The sequence below is a fragment of the Macrobrachium nipponense genome, chromosome 12, assembly GCF_015104395.2.
Source record: "Macrobrachium nipponense isolate FS-2020 chromosome 12, ASM1510439v2, whole genome shotgun sequence".
Classification (NCBI taxonomy): Eukaryota; Metazoa; Arthropoda; class Malacostraca; order Decapoda; family Palaemonidae; genus Macrobrachium; species Macrobrachium nipponense.
Window position 1 is genome coordinate 4,658,063 of NC_087205.1, and position 14,876 is coordinate 4,672,938.

A 14,876-nucleotide genomic window follows, 5' to 3' on the forward strand; every position below is an offset into this window, starting at 1 on the left:
ACTATCCCTCCTTCTTTAAGGAAACTGTCGTGAGGTTAATATGTATTGGCGAAAGTAAAAGCCACGTGTATGTAAGTATGTAAGTGACAACATATATGTATATAATATATATGTATGTAAATATATGTGTGTGTGTATATATATATATATATATATATATATATATATATATATATATATATAGTATATATATATATATATACTGACACACACACACACACACACTTACACACACACACACACACACACACACACACATATATATATATATATTTATATAATATATATATATATATATACATATAAACATACTTACCTACATACATTCATAAAAAGCCATAGCAGTTGTCATAAGAACTGTGGCATTGGTGAATGTTCCTTTACATTAGAATTACTTTTGAGTAGTAATCATTCTTTCTAATCTTTTTGCAAGGAACGTATTTAATAAGCCTGTTTCAAGTCATTTTTTTATTCTTACACACACACACACACACACACATATATATTATTTATATATATATATATATATATATTATATATATGTATATGTCTGTATAAGTATATATGTATATATATTCATGTGTGTGTGTGTGTGTAGATTTACCAGTCAAATAATGTACAGAATGAGAGTAAAACCCTGGCAGGAAATAACAGCCACTCATATTTCCCAGTCGCATTGTAGGTCGACCTTTCTTTGAACTTTTACAAAAGCATCTAACCGTATTTTACCGAGACGGGAACCGATGTAGTTAATGAGCGGAAAACGAGAAAGAAAGAAGTGACGAAATTCTGTATTGTACTTTTTTCTTTTGTTAATTATTGTTTTACAATGGAGAGAGATGGGCAGGGAAATGGTCCTTTGACAGATTTTGATCTGAAGATGTTTCCTTAAGAAAAAATTTGGATATTATGTATAGATGTATTCAAGAAGTTTAACAAGATTTCTGTTAAACTATATATCAAACTCAAAAATAATCTTAAGACTTTAAATAAATAAGTTTGTGATAGCAAATTTCTTTGCAAGTATTTCAGACTTTTTAGGCTTCTTCCCTATGATAAATACTATGTCTCATTTAAACATTAAAACCACTAAATATAATCTAAACCTTCCTTTGACCACGTAGAATGTCTTAGAATGGTAGTCAGATTAAAGAGTAATACTAATTGTTTCTGTGAATTATGTCACTCTTAATTTCTATCTCAAATAGAGTCCTGAGGACACATCCTTTGACGTGGTTAATGGTGTTGGGCAACCGCCGCCGGTGGGGGTAATACCAGTGAGTCTACAGGTGTTCTTTAAATGTGGCTATCAGTGACCACAACTGAACAGTCTCCAAGTTACAACAGCTCATCGGACACTTGATATCACACCTTGTCTGAAATGATTTCAGTGTTAAAGACGATCCTATTGCTTTCGGCGCTTTGCTTAGGTGCGTTTGCGACGACGATGACGGACGAGGAGGTAACAGTAACTGCATCGGCGTCTATCGTCGAAGCACCGATTCTAAAGTGTAGAAAGAATTGCGAAATTCGTCTAGACGATGGGGAGTGCAAAGTTGATATTACATGTCTTATGAAAACCCTGTTCGGGAAGACATCGCTACCGGAGGCATCGTTCTCTGTTCTGCACGAAGAGGGAGTTGAAAAGGAAGAAGACAGCAGCGGACCAGAGACCAAAGGGAAGTGCCGAGGAAAATGTCTGTTCACAGATGAACAGGGAAATTGCCGCCTGGATCTTATATGCGTGCTGGACAGAGACGTCGAAGGGACGCTGCGTTTTCTGGTCGATCTGAACGTCGATCCTGAAACAGCAATTCTTTTAGCGCTCGGTGCCGAATCGAGACAAAAGACAGGTGGCTACTGCGATGGAGGCCCTGATGACGAATATGCTAGAATTGCTTGGCCACCCTGTGATGACCCTTGCGAGGATAGAAGCGCTGATGGGCGTTGCATCAAAGATGAAGATTGCTCTGTAGGACCTGATGGTTGGATCCACCGTACCGTGCGCGTGACCAAACCAAAAATCAAGGTTGGCACAGAAGAACGAGTAGTCATAGCTCCTCCAAGGTCATGTCCTGGAAAATGCGAAGTTCGAGACCCTAAAGCAGGGAAGTGTGTAGTTGATTACAATTGTGCAGGTGCCAGTCCTTAACAGGTTTAACTATTGTATGTACTGAGGTTGGAACAGGCTGATTGGGGGCATTTTATTTATTCAAAATCAAATAAAAGCTTTATTCGTATGGTATGTAGTTCATATCTCTGCGTACCATTCTTGGTGCATTGTTGAGCAAAATCCACCGCGGTGTAAGTTCAGTGGGTGATAAAAATTCATTTGCATAATAGCCTCTCTGTCTGTCCATATGCATAATAAAAAGACTTTTGATGGATTTCTGAGTTACTGTGGAGAGCGGCAAATAAAAGAAGGGTTTTTAATCTTTTTTCTATACTCTGTGTTCTGTACAACTGCTTTGCTATTTTGGTAATCATGAGTAATAAAAACTTAAAAAAGATGTTATTCTTTTTCTGCAAACCTCATACGGTTATAAAACATTCAGTATATTAGCAAGCATTAAATTGTCATCCAACATATAGGGGCAAAACAGCAGGTAGAGCTTTGTGCTCGAGAGTCGCAACCCTAGAGACGTGGTTTCAGGTTCTGCTTGAGGGATAAAGCGCAAGGCTCTCATTTAATGCCTGGTTATAACGTGTGTGTGTGTGTGTGTATATATATATATATATATATATATATATATATATATATATATATATATATATATATAATATATATGTTTGATATTAAATGCCAAAGAAACAAATAGCGTGATGATTATACGTACAAAGTTACAGCCATTAAGTGTTTATTACTGCACACTTAGCAATAAGATGAAAGTACTTAACATCTCCAGAGTTTCAATTTTCCTTCGCGGCTGTAACTTTGTTCATATATATATATATATATATATATATAATATATATATATATATATATATATATATGTGTGTGTGTGTGTGTGTGTGTGTGTATATATTTTACGTCTGGGGGCCTTATGTCCAAACGTAAGGGGAAAATAAAGAGGAAATAATGGAGTGCTTATGACTTACCTTAGATAACTGTAAAAGGGATTGGTTTCTTCTTTATTCTGTAAGGTCGCCATTGAAAACCCAGCAGATTAATCTAATTTACATTTATTTACAAGACAACATTGAATGGCCTGAGATAAAGGCAAGGCAGGTATGCCACGTGTGTACTGTCTGGAACACTCTTATCATTCCCAATATGAAAACTATGGCCAAAATCAACATCTGCTGCAATGCTGGTTTCCAAATTGATAATATCTAGTGGTAAGGAAGCGCTTGCGAGGAGACGGAGCATGGACTCAACAATCTGGAAATGAATTCCCAAATTACACACAACATAAACTAAAGACTTCTTGCACAATATTTCAGCTAACGCACTGTGGAGGGTGTTTCTCTTTCATCACACACAAGGGGAGGAACTCTAGTGCTTAAATGCAATGCTCACTGAAGACTTTGTTTATCTGGGATGATCACAAAAGGTAGTATGCGGCCGCTAGTTAAAAAGGGAACAAAGGGAGGTTCATTTGAGAAGTAGGAGTTTGAATTTGGAAATGTGGAAGAGTTTATTTGGCTCGGAGGAAAAAAACTGACAATATGACTGCAACTTAAGACGTACCTGGGAAAGTAAATTGGAGAGGTTGGCGTCGGCTTTGTCAGAGTTCAGGGCGCACCAGTAGAGCCTTTGTTAGGCCTATGGGCAGGCTGGCTCGGACGTCTGTCCGAGGTCAAGGACTGGGCTGAACTGAGAGCGTCGTCGGGTGCAAATCCTGGGTGTTGGGGCAGCTTTTCCCCCGTTGGCAGGTCACCCTGGAAACAGGCATACGGCCAGCGAGGGTTCACAGGATAAGGGATCTTAAGAGTAGGACTAAGAAGTACCTAACTAGCTACACACTCCCCTTGGGATACGTCCCTAATGCTTAATGAGTCTTTATTCTCCCGCTATTCCGACTAGCCAGACATGCCTATGTCTGGCCTGAGTTTTCCCTCCTAAAGTCAGCTGTTGTAAAAAATGGCTGCTCTTCTAGCAATTAATTGATTTACTAAACTGCGGAGACGAGGTGATCTACAAACGTAAATATATTATATATATATATATATATATATATATATATATATATATATATATATATATATATACTCTAAAAGATTTTGCTAAGAGAAATCTTTCGGTCTGGCAATCACTGAACTTTCATTTTAATTTATCCTGTGAGAGTTTTCATTTAAATGAATGAATATAGCATTGGATGTTAGCCCAATTTTGGCAGAGTACTTATGCTGTTAAATATAGAATTCCGTGCATGGACTGTCCCTCCTTTTACATCGGCCAATCTAGCAAGGTCTTAGAAGTGAGAATTAAATAGCATAAATATTCCGTCAAAACTGGGCAAAAATCCAATGCAATATTCATTTTCATTTAAGTGAAAATGACCACCGGATAAATTGGATCTGCAGTTCAGTAATTGCAAAATCAAAAGATGTCTTATCATGAAATTTTTTAGAATCTGTCATTATACAACTTACTTCCCTTTGTAATTTTAATGTCAGCCGTGGCCTGTTTTATTTGGACCCTTGTATAAGTAACATGTTTAAGAATGACCTTAAAGATATAATCACAGACCTAAATACAAATTAGTTGACTTATAGATATTGTCTTTGTATATGCATGTATAATATATGTATTTAGGTCTGTGATTATATCTTCAAGGTCATTCTTAAACATGTTACTTATACAAGGGTCCAAATAAAACAGGCCACAATTGACATTAAAATTGCAATGGGAAGTAAGTTGTATAAGGACATATTCTAAAAGATTTCATGATGAGACATCTTTTGATTTTGCAATTACTGAACTGCAGATCTAATTTATCCGGTGGTCATTTTCACTTAAATAAATGAATATTGCATGAGATGTTTGCCCAGTTTTGCTGGAATATTTATGCTATTTAATTCTCACTTCTAAGACCTTGCTAGATTGGCTGATATAAAAGGAGGGACAGTCCATGCATGGAATTCTATATTTAACAGCATAAGTACTCTGTCAAAATTGGGCTAACATCCAATGCTATATTCATTCATTTAAATGAAAACTCTCACAAGATAAATTAGACTGAAAGTTCAGTGATTGCCAGATCGAAAGATTTCTCTTCGCAAAATCTTTTAGAATCCGTCATTATACAGCTTACTTCCAGTTGTAATGTTAACCTTAGCCCTGATATGTACTATTTGGACCCCTGTGTTTGTAAAATGTTCAAGAATTAATTGAAACATAAAATCGCTGACTTAATTGCAAATTAGTTACTCTATATTTTCTATATATTCTTATGTATAATATTTTGTTTTAAATATTCACTTTTAAAAGTTTATTGTTTACAAATTGGAAAGTTATCGAGTTGTACTTTAATGAAATTTTTTGGTCGTCAGTCACCTTTTTTGCATAGCTTTTAGTTGTCTTGTCCTGTTGGGCCTAATCTTTTGTAGAACCTCTTAACCCTATTTTGATAGGTCTACTAATTCTTCGATTGTGTTGATTGCAGGTACATATTATTTCCTTTGTCAATTATACGAGCTTTCTGTCCAAACTTATTTTTATATTTCTTCAGACTGCTAAGTAAAGGACAAGAAGTCGCACTGCCTTGGAGAACTCCGTCATTTCTCTTTCCTTCGTGGATTTTGACTTTATAATTATTTTTTATATATATATATAATATATATATATATATATATATATATATATATATATATATATATATATATATATATATATATATATATATATATCGCTGAATAGTTGTATGTCATAATAATAGAGTAACGTGACGTGGATTCCCGGTATTTCAAAATTAACCGGAAATCATATCCCGTCGAATTCAGATATCAAAATATCCCTTTTGTTTACGTAAGATAAGAACGTTTCGAGATTTTACTAAATCAACATGAATCATATACACGAACTTCCCAGTTCTATCTTTCCGGAAAGTATTATAGGCTTAAAAATAGAATTAGGACCGGAATCTCCCAAATTTATACAAGGGGAATTATTTTCGCAACGTCAGTATGCTATAAATAGTAAATGTAGCAAATTTTATGTTGAAAGTTGTTAGTGCGGCAGCTTTGCAAATATTATTTTCAAAAGCACAACTAACTTATCTCCATGGTCATGCAGACATAAATTATAGAAAAGTATATATACGCATATATATATATATATATATATATGTATGATATATATATGTATATATATATATAGATATATATATATATATATATATATATATATATATATATATATCTCTGGTGGGCTAATCCTCGGTGAAATAGGCATGGGGATACGGAAGGACATGGCACATTACATACAATTCTTTATTGCTAGCGACGTTTCGAGACAAAGTCCCATCTTCAGGCTAAAGATACGAAATAAATGTTACATCAATAAAAAAAAAAACAAACAATTAAGCAAGTTAACGTAAAATTATTATAAATTAAAGTATTTCTATGCAAAATTACGAATTAAAAAATCTTAAAGAATGAGTATTACATCAATACATAACACATTTAAGAAAAAGAAATGTATAATCATAAACAGTTAAAATATTTCTAAGTAAAATTACGAATAAAAACATTTTAAAAAATATAAAAAAAGAGGAATATACCTTGATCAAGCAGAGTCCCGCCGACCCGTGTCAGGACGGTGGACAAAAGTCAAGAAGAGGCAAAGAACAAAGTGACCTGGGTTTATGAGGTGGTATGGCTTGAATTTCTACAGTTTTTGTTTTTATAACTTTAAATTAAATTCTTTATCAACACTCATCCACAGGGCTATAAACGTAACATCAAGTTGGAAATTATTCCATGACGAAATAATATTTCTTGAGGGATTTTTCAACAGCAATTGTTACCCATCGGGGCTATTTTTTAAATGCGTCAAAAATACTGTCAATAACTTTTTTCATCCGCCTAGTGCAGTTCATTTAGCACAGAAAATTAAATACTATGTTAAAATGCCTTATATACATGATAGGATGTTTTTGCCTTCCCTTAAAAAAATTTTAAACCACCATTATCCAGCAGGTGATGCCAGATTCACTTGCATGAATCCAAGAACTATTGGTAGCTTCCTAAAACACAAAGAGAAATTGCCCTCATTGAAGCAATCCGGTGTAGTGTATTTATTTAATTGCTGCCACTGTAATCAGCAGACCTAAGTAGGAAGTACGCGCCGGTTGCTCAAAGTGAGATGTGATGCTCATAGAGGTGTAAGTTACCGAACGGGCAGCAAATTATCGACCCTTGAACAATCGAATATCAGGAATCACGCCAGAATCTGTAAGGCAGACATAAATTATAACAACTTAAAGGTCATTATGACGTCACCATACGAACACCACCTCCTCGTTTTTTGAATATTTGCAAATAAGAAACTGGTACCTTCACTTAATAACCATACCAACTCAGTACCTTTGTATATATAGCATAAAGCCAGTTCACTTTGTTCTTTGCCTCTTCTTGACTTTTGTCCACCGTCCTGACACGGGTCGGCGGAACTCTGCTTGAGCAAGGTATATTCCTCATTTTTTAATATTTTCTTTAATGTTTTTATTCGTAATTTTACTTAGAAATATCTTAACTGTTTATGATTTTACATTTCTTTTTCTAAAAAATGTTATGTATTGATGTAATACTCATTCTTTGAGATTTTTTAATTCGTAATTTTGCATAGAAATACTTTAATTTATAATTATTTTACGTTAACTTGCTTAATTGTTTTGTATTGATGTAACATTTATTTCTTGCCTTTAGCCTGAAGATGGGACTTTGTCTCGAAACGACGCTAGCAATAAAGAATCCTATGTAATGTGCTGTGTCCTTCCGTATCCCCATATATATATATATATAATATATATATATATATATATATATATTATATATATATATATATATATATATATATTAATAATATACATATATATATATTTTATATATATATATGTATATATATATTTATATATATATATATATATATATATATATATATGATATATATATATATATGATATATATATATATATAATTTTATGTCCATATAATATATATAATATATATATATATATATATATATATATATATATATATATATATATATGTATGTATGATATATATATATTATATATATATATATAATATACTATATAGATATATATATATATATATACACACGTATGTGAATAGATTTGCCACCAACGAAACTGGGCGGAGGTTCTGTAAATATCCTTGTTTTGTTGCTTGCTTGTTTTCACTGGCCTCCCAAAATATATCAGCTTTCTATAAGAGACCAGCTGTGGGCCAATGGATAGTTGACTTAGATTTTTAGATGAATTTCGCCCTATTTTTGGGGGCTTTAGCTGGGCAGCATATTCCCGAACTGTAACCAAGTTACTTACCTTCCCTGAAACAAGCGGGACGCCATATCTTACAAACTAACCATAGAATCTTCTTGAAAATAACCTCATTATGTTTCCTACATGTAAATTACTCGAGTTTGGCCGTAAGAACTAACCTAACCTAACTTAGGGGCATGGCAAAAAAAAAAAAAAAAAAAAAAAAAAAAACAAAAAAAAAAAAAAAAAAAAAAAAAAGCTTGTGCAATACTAGCATGCATCTCAGGAATTAGCGGCCGGGTACGAATTAGTGCTTCCCAGTTTTTCGTCATATGCTTAAATATGACTAAATCTAGACGGAACTACTTACGTCATTTTCCTTATTTTTATGACAATGACTCACAAGTTTCGTCATAGGAAATCGTGATATGTTTATAAATAACATTATTCGTATACGAAATACAGTGCTCATTGACGTGGGAAAAAATGCAGCAAAATAATTTAAGAGGACTTGGGTAACGTCGTAATCTGTTTCGCCGAAATGTTTTCATATCTCTCTCTCTCTCTCGTCCTGACTTTTTTAAGTCGCTAGAAAGACATGTTTTAACCTTATGTGTGTGTGTGTGTGTTTTTTTTTTTCAGAAAATGCTTTGCCTCGAATGCAGAAACAGACTTAAATGCAAAGTTAGTACATCATATTTTTTGTTAAAGTCACCCGTCTAAAATTTTCTTCGTTTTTTCTCAACTGATATGCACACAGCTGTAGTGTATCGCAGTTCGAGAGCCTCATTCGGAATGACCTTATATATGGCTCTTACTGTAGGACACACACATATATATTATATAACGATCTTTTTGAAGAAATTTTATATTTGCCTTGTTTCTAAATAATCAGTAACATAGTTCAGGATATGAAAACAGTTTCTTTCTGATTTTCATTAAACATTTATTGCAATAACATTCCGTGTACACATGAAAGGTTACAATATAATAAGTATTCTTGTGATTTAGATTGCAAACAGACAAAATGAGTACAGTACTTCCTGAATATGTCTGTGCGAAACACAAGCAGCTGAACACTCTTCACTCTGCAAGTGGATTGCTACCCAAGATTAAGTTAGTATTAAAGATTCTTTGACCATTACTGAAACCTGTAACGGACCTTAGGAGTTCTGGCGGGAGCGGCAGCTGATCTCCTTGAGGGCAAAAACTAGCACAGTGGATGAGTTCAACCCATTTTAGCCAAGAAGGCATTTATTAGACTATGCAAGTTTGGGATATGTTTCAGAGTACTAGTCCGTCATCACTATATCTTTTCATTTCAACTCAACGATTTCTGATATTCCAACCCCTGCTCTGCGAGGCCTTCTGCCCCAGACCGCCAGTAATGTCAGCTTCATGCTGAAAGATAATAAGAGGGTTTGCACGCAGGATCAATGTCGAAAAATGTAGAACCAAGCGTTGCTATGACTTTCAGCAGATCTTGGGAGTTTAATACACGTGGTAGTGGATGACAGTGCATCCCGAAATCCACCAGGATACTGGTAATATTAGCTCCAGCGGTGACTGTGGCTTCTTCATATAAGTATTAGTAAGATTTTATACTCCCCAGGTACCTGAAAAACTGCTCATTCACCTTCATTATCATCATCACTATCTTCTTCCTCTTCCCTGTCGCTATCATCCTCTTCCAATTTCTCATCATCATCATCGTCTATGTAAGGAGCTACATCATCAGAGAGATCATCCTCGTCATCATTATCAGCGTCGTCGATTGCTTTTCTCTGGCCGTCGTAGGTTTCATCACTATTGTCCTCCTCTTGATGTTGCTGATAGGATTTTCTATTTGTATCATCGCCGCCTTACTTTCATCAACACCAACAACACTGCCAATTTTCATTTTCTGTTTCTGTCGGACCTGGCCATCTTTTTTAGAGACTATGCTCCCTCGACAAACAAGTTCTGAAACGCATGCGCATTCACTGCCAACATCTCCAGGGTGTGTCCACCCGTTATGGTAGGACATAACGTTTCCGTTGCTCTCAGAATATCTCGCAATCCTTTCTTGGTAGAAGTCGATAAATGTGACCACCACTGTTGTTAATAACATCAGCAACTTCCACAAAAACTCCAGCCTTTCAAGATTCATGTTAGTACGGGCTACTAAAAACTCGGCGTTCGATTTGTAATTAAATGCCTCCTCCGTTGGTTCCTGCGTCCAAGTGACGTTATCGCGCGCGAACACATGTTCTTATGTACTGTAAATTATGACTGTATTTCTACGGAAGGAAAGGGCGTACGCGAATTACGCGCGAAAGTAGGAAAGGCATTTCCAATTACGTTTCACTTCGCTTGTCGTCACGAGATCCTGCTTTAGTGAGATCGAGTCTCAGAGCTTGACAAGTTCTGTATTCTCTAATTTTGTTAGGGAAACTATTTTTATGCAATTTACGTAATTCGTGCATGTTATGATAACGTAATTTATTGTTGGCCTGCTTTGTTTAGGAATACCCACATTTTTATTCAATGCAAATCACATGATATAACATTTATTTATTTATTCATTTATTTATTTACTTATTTATTTATTTTTTATTTGTTTGTTTACATATTTTTGTTTAAGACAAGTAATTTTACAATATGTAGATCTTGTATTAAGAATGAGCTTAGTTGAAGATTTGTTTGTAATTTTATGAAAATTGCACATTTTGCAGTAAGGGGGTGATAAATTTGATTTTCAATTTAGAATCAATTGTGCTTTTCTAGGATAACTTTCATCCTCAACGCAATGTAAATCCGGTTTCTTTTGCTTGTTTGTTTGTTATTTTTTCCAAGAAAAATATTGCATTCAATTTAAAGTGCATTTTTGTTGAGGAAAACAATATGAATTATTATAAAAATTATAGCTTTGGTACCTATACAAATATACACAAGTAAAGCTATGGTCATTTATTGACAAAATGTTAAGCTTTTAGTCAAGAAAAAGTATGTAATGTTAACACACGTAGAGTACTTGATAAAATGAAAGCATTGTCTATTGGACTAATCAATCTTACAAGCCAGCCAGCCATTCACTTTAAGAATGTGGATTTTTCTTTCTCTATACATCCTGAAATTTTACTTGCTATTCAGGAGGTGTCTTTTTTCACTCACGTACTGGGAATTAATTGAAAACACTTTTCTTGCTTGACTTTTATTCTGTAATTATGGCCATCTTAGTAATTTTCCACCCTCTAAAATTGAGAAAATCAATGAAATTAACAGTAACTCCAATATTTTAGAATCTGGTTTGTCTTAAATGAGTTGTAACTACGATGAGAATTGTATAAATGAGGGTGCTTTAACTTTCAGGAGGCTAACAAGTGGACGAATGTATCAAGGTGAGTCGCAGATAATATGACCGTGAAATACTCGTATTACTAAGCTTATAGTCAGCGTTAGAATGTCGTTTTCTATGTCGAGTCTTGATGTAAAGAAAACGAATACTTTTAGGATCCCTATTTTATTTCACACTGTTATTGAGTGCTTCGAGCTCCGTAATGCTGCCTAGATGTTCTGGTGGCATTTGGATTTACCATTAATGATGGCTAAAGCGTAAATATCGAAGTAAATCGTTACAATGAAGTTAACAAAATGCAAATTGCAAGCCATAGTCGTGCTATTGTTATAGGTTTTTACCATTTCTTCAATCCTCATGTGGAGAATGTGAGATGCGAGGCATCATTAGACCTTGCAAATAAACATATTTATTTACAGTCGACCTCCGCCTATTCACGGGCCAGGATTCGTGAACTCACTCATTCGCGGATTTCTCTATCAAACATTCCCTAATTACTGTATTTTCATATAATTTTCATGACTAATACACTTTTTGTGATAAAACTATTAAAATTCTCAGGTACTATAAGCTTCTTTTTTTTTTATCTAACAATCAAAATAGGCAGTTTTAGGCATTTTTAGAGGGTTTTTTGCTATTCTCAGGGTGTGTGGTTCTGGTGCACATTCCCTACGAATAGTACCGGTGGTCGACTGGGTGTGTGTGTATATATATATATATATATATATATATATATATATATATATATATATATATATATTATATATATATATATATATATATTACTGTTATTATTAACTTTACACATGACTTTTTTGTAGTCTCAAATATAAAGCCCAGAATTAACCATTACCTTTGAAATAAGTCTCATTCAAAGGGAATTGATCAGAATTCAACCTTGTGCTTTTCTTGGTAAGACACCAGGATGACACGTTCTAAAATATTATGAATGGATAGCTTATACACAGACACACACACATATATATGTATATATAAATCAATCAGTCAATAAGTGCATAATGCAAGTCGACATTTAGAAGTGAGATCAAACTATTGCATTTCAGCAAAGACTTTTTGTGCAAGAATCTAGGATGACAGTGACTTCTTTCCCTTGCTCATAAATTATGGATTTATTAATAAATAGATAGTTTAATCACACACACACACACACACGCACACACACACACACACACACACACACACACACACACACACATATATATATATATATATATATATATATATATATATATATATATATATATATATATATTCATTATATATATTCATATATGTCCATAATGCATGTCGACGAATCAGTTGCTCAGAAGTGAGATAAAACTATTGAATTACAGCAAAGACTAGTTTATCCACGACCACGATCTCACAAAGATAATATCTCTAAATGCTTCCATCAGCAACTTCGTCAAGCCACCACCAGGTGTCTCCTGAGTCCTTTCATCAGAATGTCGTCTATGTTGGAGAGGGTTGCACATCCTCCTGCAGATCTGTTTACCTTCCGCAGTCCCTCCTCCATGAGAGACAGCAGCTCCCCTGGCGAAGATCGAAGGTCGTACTTTTCCCATGCTTCGAAAACCGCCTCAGTGGAATAGAAAGAGAATCTATTAGGGCGGAATGGGTAGTGAAATGGGATATAGAATTGAGGCCAAAATGATAAGCCGTGGGACCAGTGTTGTCATTGATCGTTGAAATGGAAATTGAGATTGGAAAGCTTTGAAAGGTGCAATAGGAAGAAAACCTCAAAGCAGTTGCACTATGAATCAATTGTTAGGAGACGGTGGATGGCAAGAGAATATGAATGAAGGTACAGTAAAAGGAATGAAGAGGGTTACAGCTAGGGGCCGAAGGGACGCAGCAAAGAACCATCAGTAATGCCTACCGTGCACCGCGTGAGGTGCACTGGTAACAGGTATTTATTACGAAAGAGGAAATAACGTTGAAAGTGTATACCTCTTGGACCATCATCGGGGTCTGAATGAAAATTCTAACATGTTATTAACTTTTCCTTTCTCCTTAGCTACCTTTCATAAACTTTATTGAAATGTAAAAGCAAAAGTTTTAGACATGTTATCGACAAACAAACAAAGCAGTAAACAGACTGGTGAATCCATAATATGTACAATTTTACTGTTGAAGATAAAGGGAAACTTTACCAACAAAATTCAACCATTAAAAAAAATCAACCGTATATGTCACCCAACAATCTAATCTTAGTAAATAACTACTAGAAGTATTATTAATAAATATCGAAATTGCAGTTACATTCTGGGCTTTTAATAAATAATAACAAGCCCTAAATTCAAGGCTTTCACCCAAGGGTTTTAATTCCAGTTATTTCATTGAGAATATTGTACTACTAAATACTCATTTATTATTAATTCCATAGCCATTCTTTACTTAATATCAGGATAATTGGGGTATGATCGATGGTTAAACACCTTTGAATATGTCTGGCAGGGAACTAAATTACATAAAAGCCGTCGAAGTTGAATGTCATAGTGGTCATTTGGAGCGCCTGTTTGGCGTGGTTGGTATGGTGTTGGCGTCCCACATCGGTGGTTGCGAGTTCGATTCAGGCCATTCCATTGAGGAGTGAGAGATGTGTATTTCTGGTGATAGAAGTTCACTCTCGACGTGGTTCGGAAGTCACGTAAAGCCGTTGGTCCCGTTGCTAAATAACCACTGGTTCCATGGAAAGTAAAAACACCATACAACCAAACATAGTGGTCATGTGGAACGATCATAATGGCGCTCAGCTTCCCGTACAAACTGGAAGCCTCCAGGCACGCCTGGAAGGGTTCACTGGTAACGGAATGACGGCCGTTAGATGCTGCTGCTGCATGACTGGAAGATTTTATTGAAAGATCACGAGGTCTGACTTTCGTTCTTTAATGTTTGGGTGGTAATCAGATGGGTATTTGTATAACTTGTAATACGAACAATAAAAAATAACATTCATGTGGGACGTTTCTATCAATTGTTAGGGTAGTCTGTACACACACACACACACATATATGCATATATATACACGCGCGCACACACAAGTGTATATGCAGGTGATTATAA

General features: G+C 34.8%; 3 protein-coding genes across 5 annotated transcripts in view; 1 reads left to right on the plus strand and 2 right to left on the minus strand.

The window, feature by feature from the left end:
- The first annotated feature begins 1,123 nt into the window (after positions 1 to 1,123).
- Positions 1,124 to 2,510, plus strand: LOC135224308 (uncharacterized). The gene has a single exon (XM_064263173.1). It carries the CDS (start codon positions 1,382 to 1,384, stop codon positions 2,150 to 2,152), a length of 771 nt encoding a protein of 256 aa, XP_064119243.1. The 5' UTR covers positions 1,124 to 1,381; the 3' UTR covers positions 2,153 to 2,510.
- Positions 2,511 to 3,737: 1,227 nt separating this feature from the next.
- Positions 3,738 to 11,560, minus strand: LOC135225104 (uncharacterized). The gene is made up of 4 exons (XM_064264361.1): positions 11,509 to 11,560; positions 10,089 to 10,313; positions 8,516 to 8,520; positions 3,738 to 3,884 (listed from the first exon to the last, which is right to left on the minus strand). The coding sequence occupies exons 1-4, from the start codon at positions 11,558 to 11,560 to the stop codon at positions 3,738 to 3,740; spliced, it is 429 nt and encodes a 142-aa protein (XP_064120431.1).
- Positions 11,561 to 13,088: 1,528 nt separating this feature from the next.
- Positions 13,089 to 14,876, minus strand: part of LOC135224309 (glucoside xylosyltransferase 2-like) — a 94,521-nt gene continuing 92,733 nt past the window's right edge. For all 3 annotated transcript variants that reach the window (XM_064263175.1, XM_064263176.1, XM_064263174.1), the window contains one exon: positions 13,089 to 13,389. In XM_064263175.1, coding sequence (XP_064119245.1) covers positions 13,216 to 13,389 — 174 coding nt within the window. In that variant the 3' untranslated portion in view covers positions 13,089 to 13,215. The remainder of the gene's footprint in view (positions 13,390 to 14,876) is intronic.

Bases quoted from the DNA above. Each gene is read 5' to 3' on its own strand.
- LOC135224308 (XM_064263173.1), top strand. From the start codon at position 1,382: ATGATTTCAGTGTTAAAGACGATCCTATTGCTTTCGGCGCTTTGCTTA.
- LOC135225104 (XM_064264361.1), bottom strand. From the start codon at position 11,560: ATGTATAGAGAAAGAAAAATCCACATTCTTAAAGTGAATGGCTGGCTG. The intron at 10,314-11,508 runs GTAAGATTGATT...GATGAAAGTAAG, and splicing joins AGTGAATGGCTGGCTGGCTT to GCGGCGATGATACAAATAGA.